The 8,345-nt window shown below is 46.0% G+C and overlaps 1 protein-coding gene across 1 annotated transcript; it reads right to left on the bottom strand.

Annotated features, from left to right (window-relative positions):
• Positions 1 to 5,480: 5,480 nt before the first annotated feature.
• LOC130331569 (uncharacterized) lies at positions 5,481 to 7,946 on the bottom strand. Its single transcript, XM_056553699.1, has 6 exons — positions 7,820 to 7,946; positions 7,292 to 7,710; positions 7,047 to 7,180; positions 6,719 to 6,943; positions 6,078 to 6,286; positions 5,481 to 5,658 (listed from the first exon to the last, which is right to left on the bottom strand). The coding sequence occupies exons 2-6, from the start codon at positions 7,340 to 7,342 to the stop codon at positions 5,540 to 5,542; spliced, it is 738 nt and encodes a 245-aa protein (XP_056409674.1). The 5' UTR covers positions 7,343 to 7,710; positions 7,820 to 7,946; the 3' UTR covers positions 5,481 to 5,539.
• Positions 7,947 to 8,345: the final 399 nt, after the last annotated feature.

Genomic DNA, 8,345 nt, shown 5'->3' on the forward strand with positions numbered 1-8,345 from the left:
ATGGGTAATTTCCCCAGGGTGGGCCCCTGGACCCAAACGGGTGTTGTCTTATTCTCTGAGTGATGTAATGACTTGTTACTGTCACGATGCCGGCTGGCAGGTAGTGGATCCTCTGTGCCAGAGAGGGATTGGCGTGGACCGTGCTAGTGGATCGGTTCTAAGTCACTACTGGTTTTCACCAGAGCCCGCCGCAAAGCGGGATGCTCTTGCTGCGGCGGTAGTGACCAGGTCGTATCCACTAGCAACGGCTCAACCTCTCTGACTGCTGAAGATAGGCGCGGTACAAGGGAGTAGACAGAAGCAAGGTCGGACGTAGCAGAAGGTCGGGGGCAGGCGGCAAGGTTCGTAGTCAGGGTGGATAGCAGAAGTACTGGTACACAGGCTTTAGACACACAAAACGCTTTCACTAGGCACAAGGGCAACAAGATCCGGCAAGGGAGTGCAAGGGAGGAGCTCAGATATAGCCAGGGAGCAGGTGGAAGCCAATTAAGCTAATTGGGCCAGGCACCAATCATTGGTGCACTGGCCCTTTAAGTCTCAAGGAGCTGGCGCGCGCGCGCCCTAGAGAGCGGAGCCGCGCGCGCCAGCACATGACAGCAGGAGACGGGAACGGGTAAGTGACCTGGGATGCGATTCGCGAGCGGGCGCGTCCCGCTGTGCGAATCGCATCCCCGACGGCCATGACAGTGCAGCGCTCCCGGTCAGCGGGACCGACCGGGGCGCTGCGGAGAGAGAGACGCCGTACGCGCTCCGGGGAGGAGCGGGGACCCGGAGCGCTAGGTGTAACAGTACCCCCCCCCCCTTAGGTCTCCCCTTCTCTTTGTCCGGAAACTGCCTCCCCTGGGATGAGGACACCGGGAAAGGATGGAGGGATTCCTCAACGGTAGGCAGAACAGCAGGAGTGGGAATGGGGAGGGAGGGCAGAGGGCGAGGCCTGGCATGGGGCAGTGTGACACCAGGACGAGGGCCATGAGGAGGCACCGAGGCTTGCCTGACTGGACTGGGAGGGGGGGAGAGGCACTTCTTAAGGCAGGCAGAGTCCATAACGACCTTAGGGAGACGGGAAACAGGAGGAACCACAGGGTCACGGCAGGGAGTACTGGGGACCGGTTTAAGGCAGTCCTTGAAGCAAGAGGTACCCCAGCTCTTGATCTCCCCTGTGGACCAATCCAGGGTTGGGGAATGGTGTTGAAGCCAGGGTAGTCCAAGGAGAATTTCGGAAGTGCAATTGGAGAGGACCAAAAACTCAATTTTTTCGTGATGAGTTCCGATGCACATTAGGAGGGGCTCCGTGCGGTAGCGCACGGTGCAATCCAACCTGGCTCCGTTGACCGCGGAAATGTGGAGTGGCTTGACAAGACGGGTCACCGGGATGCGGAATTTATTCACCAAGGACTCCCGAATAAAATTCCCAGAAGCACCAGAGTCCAGGCAGGCCACGGCTGAGAGGGAAGAGCTGGCTGAAGTAGAAATCCGTACAGGCACCGTGAGACGTGGAGAAGCCGACTTAGCATCAAGAGACGCCACACCCACGAGAGCTGGGTGCGAGCGTGCGTTTCCCAGACGTGGAGGACGGATAGGGCAATCCACCAAAAAATGTTCGGTACTGGCACAGTACAGACAAAGATTCTCTTCCTTACGGCGATTCCTCTCTTCCAGGGTCAGGCGAGACCGATCCACTTGCATGGCCTCCTCGGCGGGAGGCCTAGGCGCAGATTGCAATGGAGCCTGTGGGAGAGGTGTCCAGAGATCTAAGTCTTTTTCCTGGCGGAGCTCTTGATGCCTCTCAGAAAAACGCATGTCAATGCGAGTGGCTAGATGAATGAGTTCATGCAGGTTAGCAGGAGTTTCTCGTGCGGCCAGAACATCTTTAATGTTGCTGGATAGGCCTTTTTTAAAGGTCGCGCAGAGGGCCTCATTATTCCAGGATAGTTCAGAAGCAAGAGTACAGAATTGTATGGCGTACTCGCCAACGGAAGAATTACCCTGGACCAGGTTCAGCAGGGCAGTCTCAGCAGAAGAGGCTCGGGCAGGTTCCTCAAAGACACTTCGAATTTCCGAGAAGAAGGAGTGTACAGAGGCAGTGACGGGGTCATTGCGGTCCCAGAGCGGTGTGGCCCATGACAGGGCTTTTCCAGACAGAAGGCTGACTACGAAAGCCACCTTAGACCTTTCAGTAGGAAACTGGTCCGACATCATCTCCAAGTGCAGGGAACATTGCGAAAGAAAGCCACGGCAAAACTTAGAGTCCCCATTAAATTTGTCCGGCAAGGACAGGCGGAGGCTAGGAGTGGCCACTCGCTGCGGAAGGGGTGCAGGAGCTGGCGGAGGAGATGATTGCTGCTGAAGTTGCGACTGAAGTTGGTGCACAATGGTGGACATTTCCGACAGCTGGTGGGTTAGATGGGCGATCTGTCGGGATTGCTGGGCGACCACCGTGGTGATATCAGAGATATAAGGCAGAGGGACCTCAGCGGGATCCATGGCCGGATCTACTGTCACGATGCCAGCTGGCAGGTAGTGGATCCTCTGTGCCAGAGAGGGATTGGCGTGGACCGTGCTAGTGGATCGGTTCTAAGTCACTACTGGTTTTCACCAGAGCCCGCCGCAAAGCGGGATTGTCTTGCTGCGGCGGTAGTGACCAGGTCGTATCCACTAGCAACGGCTCAACCTCTCTGACTGCTGAAGATAGGCGCGGTACAAGGGAGTAGACAGAAGCAAGGTCGGACGTAGCAGAAGGTCGGGGGCAGGCGGCAAGGTTCGTAGTCAGGGTGGATAGCAGAAGTACTGGTACACAGGCTTTAGACACACAAAACGCTTTCACTAGGCACAAGGGCAACAAGATCCGGCAAGGGAGTGCAAGGGAGGAGCTCAGATATAGCCAGGGAGCAGGTGGAAGCCAATTAAGCTAATTGGGCCAGGCACCAATCATTGGTGCACTGGCCCTTTAAGTCTCAGGGAGCTGGCGCGCGCGCGCCCTAGAGAGCGGAGCCGCGCGCGCCAGCACATGACAGCAGGAGACGGGAACGGGTAAGTGACCTGGGATGCGATTCGCGAGCGGGCGCGTCCCGCTGTGCGAATCGCATCCCCGACGGCCATGACAGTGCAGCGCTCCCGGTCAGCGGGACCGACCGGGGCGCTGCGGAGAGAGAGACGCCGTACGCACTCCGGGGAGGAGCGGGGACCCGGAGCGCTAGGCGTAACAGTTACCAGAAGGTCCCTAAGATTAGGGGCTCTTCTTGATGTCATCAATGGTCTCTCGGGTAACAACTGCCTCAATTTGTTGTCACTGCGCAAAATATGCCAGTGACGCGAAAGTATGTTCCTCATGCCCGACCACTGTTTATTGAAACGTGAAATAAATCTTGTATGTCCACTATTTACATCCTCCCTCCTTTCCTTTTTAGTCAATAACCTCTGTCTTGGCATTTGTCTAACTTTGATCCATTCCTGTACTACCTCATTCCGTGAATATCCTCTCCTTGAGAATCGATCAACCATGTCACCTGCCTGCCTATCAAATAGAACATCATTGGAACATATCCGTTTGGCACGTATAAGCTGGCCACGTGGTATTGCCCCCACTACATGTGGTGGGTGAAAAGAGTTTGCCCTGTGATAGGAATTGACGGAGGTGTCCTTTCTATAGATGTCAGTGGAGATTGTTCCTTCTGCATCAAAAGATAACTTTACATCCAAAAAATCTATATTGGTGCGACTCCATTTGCTAGTTAGCCTTACATTCATGGTGTTATCCTGTAGGTACCTCAAAAACCTTTCCAAGTCGCTCGTCGATCCCTGCCATACAAAGATGATGTCGTCTATAAAACGACGCCACATGATGACGGACTGCATGCATGACTGCTCACCATTCTGGATCATCGTTCTTTCCCAGTACCTCATGAATAAATTAGCGTATGGGGGCGCACAAGGCGCCCCCATCGCGGTGCCACTAATCTGTAAATAAAATTTGTCACAAAAAACAAAAAAATTGTGTCGTAAAACAAATTCCAATAACTCCAAAAGTAAATCAATCAACTGCAAAGAAAGATTGTTGGTACTGAGAAAGAATTTGCATGCACGCAGTCCGTCATCATGCGCAATGGATGTATATAGTGACTCCACGTCACTTGTCACGATAACCATATCATCCTCCAATTTCATCCCCTCAAAACATTTAAGGACATCAGTGGAGTCAAGTAAGTAAGATGGCAGGGATTCGACGAGCGGCTTCAAATAGAAATCCAAGAACTGGCACACCACCTCCGTCAAGCTCCCAATCCCTGATATTATAGGGCGTCCAGGGGGACATGTTAAGCTCTTATGTACTTTTGGTAGGAGATAGAGGGTTGGTATCCTAGGATTCTGTACATATAAGCCATCTCTAGTCCTCTTCGATATTGTACCCTCCTGGACAGCCCTATCCAATATATTACAGAGCCTACTCTGGAATAGTGACATAGGATTACTGGGTAGTGCACGATACACACGAGTATCGCTAAGTTGACGTCTGGCTTCCTTTTCGTATCGGTCACATGGCCAGACCACCACGTTCCCACCTTTGTCCGCAGGTTTAAAAATAACATCCCCTAATTTTCTTAATTGTTTCAGTGCCACACGTTCGGCACTGGTTAGATTGTCCCAGCATCGTCCATGTAACGCTCTAAAATCCTCTGATACCGATCGAACAAATACCTCAACCTGCGGACCAAGTGAGAAGGGTGGAAAGGTCGTAGACTTCTTTTTTATACCCTCTGGGATTGGGTCACTATCCTCTCCTTGGGCTTCCCTCCCTAATTCCTCTAAAGCAGCTAGAACCTGTACATCATCAGGCGGCAAGGGTCCCATCTCATCGTTCTTATGATACCTCCTCAATATAATTTTCCGAGAAACCCTTCCATCTGGAGGTAGACACATCCTCTGTAGGAGCTGGCGCCATCCTGACTCAAAAATCCTCCAAGGGTAAGACTGTAACCTGTGGCTTCTTCTCCAAGACCTCTTCGCCTGCAGAGAGGAATTATTCAATTGGAGAACGGGAACTTCTCGTTATTAAGCTGTCATTAGAGAAATAGCGACATCTTTTGGAGGGTTCTCCTCACCCTGTTAACATCTATACGGATAATAAAAACTTTATTTTGACACGAAGCAGCTGAGGTGTGTATTATGAGGTTCTGCAGCAGCTAAGGTGTGTATTATGAGGTTATGTGTGTAACCAATGGTCGGTCTCTCTGTGAGGTCTGTGAAAATGCTGCAAAACCTCATTAATATTTTCCTGCTAACCCTAACCAAAACCCATTACCCTAAATGTTCCCTAATAAACTTCCAGACACAAAGTGTTCAATAAAAAAAGAATAATATATTTATTGATCAAACCTCATTATCTAAGACCCCAAACAAATAATGGAAATGCATTTATTAAACAAACCCCATTATCACAGTTCCAAAAAATAATAACATTATATTTATTCCGCAAACCCCATCGTGCCGAACCACATCAAATAAAAACAACAAAACACAAATGTCGCTGTTTCCAGTGAAATCACTTTTTCTTCCATTGCTGTAAAATGTCTCTGACCCTTGGTAAGTTGTTCTCCCATAGCTGCAGTCCAATGCATTTCCTCACCCGATCTTCACTTGGCCGATCATTCTGAAGCAATCCTGTCAGGAAGAAATCAAAGAATGGATTAAAGGGGATAAGATGTCTGATCGCGGGGGTCCCGAACTCACTCTGTGCGTAATGACAGGTGATACAGGGGCCGGAGCATCATGACGTCACGGCTCCGCTCCCTCGTGATGTCACGGCCCGAACCCTCAATACAAGTCTATGGGAGGGGGGCGTGGCAACCGCCACGCTCCCTCCCATAGACTTGTATTGAGGGGGTGGGCCGTGATGTCATGAGGGGTGGAGCCATGACGTCATGATGCTCCGATACCCATATCATTACGCACAGATAGGGGATAAGATGTCTAGGGACATCTTATCCCTTCAAGGCTTTGATGTGAAGGAGACTATCACCTGTTCCTGCTATGGCCGCCTCCTGAGGTAAACTGTTCTATTAGGGTTATGTTAATCTTACCGATTATATACTGCACTCGCATCCTGTTCTGCAATTTCCTCCACCTGTCATATAAATGTTGCCCATGGACCGCAGACTCCGCAAGGCATATTTTATGAGGGGGAGGGTCCGTCTCCACATTGACAGGATACTTTTCTATGAATTTTTCAAACTCGTCCTTTTTTGATCTTATAACAGGAGAGGTTGTAGGTTTTTCCTCTACTTCAGTTCTGAAATAATAATAATAAATAATAATGATTAAAAAATAATAATAATGAAATAATAATAAAAAATAATAATTAAATAACAATAATAATTAAATAATAATAAATAATAATAATAAAATAATATATAATAATAATTAAATAATAATAAAAATAATGAATAATAATGAAATAATACATAATAATAAAATAATAACAGTAAATAATAATATAATTAAATAATAATAAATAATAATAATTAAATAATAATAAATAAAAATAATAATAAATAATAATTAAATAATAATAATAATTAAATAATAATAATAAATAATAATTAAATAATAATAATAAATAGTAATTAAATAATAATAATTAAAATGTTAATAATAAAAAATAGACAAATATAAGTTTTGTAAAGGTGAAATAATGTAAAGATATTACTGTTCATCTACTTACTTGGAGGTGGTCGGATTATCTTTGCTCTCGTGTAGCATCGGCGTCTCTGATGGTTTCACCGTGTCATCCATAATCTTCTCCCGATAGACACGTTCAGCCGTGTGATTAGAATGTGACAGATATTTTATAAATATATTCCTCTCGTTGATATCTTTGCATTTTGAGAACACAAAGGTTTCGGCATTCCTTCTGACCATTTCGCTGGTCACTGATTTCAATCCAAATCTATAAAACACAGAAAGAAACATTAACATAATATTCAGTTTGTAGATGTTCAGCCGGTAGAACAGAAATCGATCAGCGCTAATATATATATATATAAACTTACTTGTAATGAAATCTTGCGATATCTTGTGATACATTGTGAATCTTTTGACCAGAAGAGGAGATAAAAAAGTTCTGTATTTCATTCTTCCCCTGTAGAAATGTCGGTCTGACCCTGTTAATATAGATATCAAACCACTAAAAAGAAAGAAAATTCCAATACGTTAGATTAATAACAGATATAACAGATGAAATAAAGATACATTGAAAGGCAGATAGAGCTCAGATTGTATATTATGGGATATTTACCGTTTCCTCTTCTACAGTCAATACTAGCACAGCTAATGGATTGGCCGCCATTTTATGTTCCTGCACCGGTATGACTACATGAGTTCCACGATGAGGAATTCTTCTTTCCCATTCATCTACCTACCAAATAAACAAAGAGTGAGATTGAAGAGCAAAGATAAACCTATATATTCCATAGAAAGGCAGCAATATAGAGAATAAGGCCACTTACTGTCAGATTCTGCACCACTCCAGGTCGCTGCAGCTTCCTCAAAACCACCAGACACTCCAGATAATTCACAATAGTTACGTTTTCATTCTCACTCAGTTCATCCTCATTTTCTGCCTTATATAAAGCAGATTTGAAAGCGGGTTCTGCAATACGAAGGATGGATTCCAGTTCACTTGGTTTCCGCATATCCTCTGCCGAACCTTTTCCTCTGTGGAAAGAAGGTAATGAAAATATGATAAATGCAGAATATAAGAAAGTGACATTTGTGTGAACAATGTTTGAAGTTAATAATATTTATTCATGTTTTTAACACTTACTTCTCTGAGACTGTCGCTGTTGCGCCATTTTCTTCTTCTTCTTTTTGCTCTTCTTCCTCTCCTTGGTTTTGCTCTTGTCGTTCTCTCTCTTCTTTTGTGTCCAAGTCATTGATCATGGCCGGTATTGGTTGTGGTTCAGGGTCTTCAGAACTATAAGACAATGAGATAGAGTTTAATATCACATTAAGAGAAACATTATATATATATATATTAGTTAGGAGAAGCCGTATTAGTCCAGTGACGCAAAATGCTAAATCATCTTTATACCTTTCTACCGTTTTTATTGGAATAACAGAATTTTGTAGAAAATAATATTAGTCCAATAATAAAGTTATTACAAGATTCTGCCCCATCGGATGATTTAGCATTTTGCATTATATATATATTCTGAGAGACACATATCCATTACCTCTTAGGCTGACAAGCCGCCATCTCTGGTTCTGTCTGGGTCCCAATTTCTTTCCTCACACAATCGATATTTTTCTGTCGGATCATAACTTCCTTATCTTTGTGACTTTCACGTTGG

Source organism: Hyla sarda, unplaced genomic scaffold (genome assembly GCF_029499605.1).
Source record: "Hyla sarda isolate aHylSar1 unplaced genomic scaffold, aHylSar1.hap1 scaffold_352, whole genome shotgun sequence".
Lineage (NCBI taxonomy): Eukaryota > Metazoa > Chordata > Amphibia > Anura > Hylidae > Hyla > Hyla sarda.

Excerpts from the sequence above, each read along its gene's own strand:
- LOC130331569 (XM_056553699.1), bottom strand. The coding sequence starts at position 7,342 with ATGGCGGCCAATCCATTAGCTGTGCTAGTATTGACTGTAGAAGAGGAA. Across the intron at positions 6,287-6,718 it reads GATAATCCGACCACCTCCAA|AACTGAAGTAGAGGAAAAAC; the intron begins GTAAGTAGATGA and ends TTATTATTTCAG. Across the intron at positions 5,659-6,077 it reads GCGAGTGCAGTATATAATCG|GATTGCTTCAGAATGATCGG; the intron begins GTAAGATTAACA and ends TCTTCCTGACAG.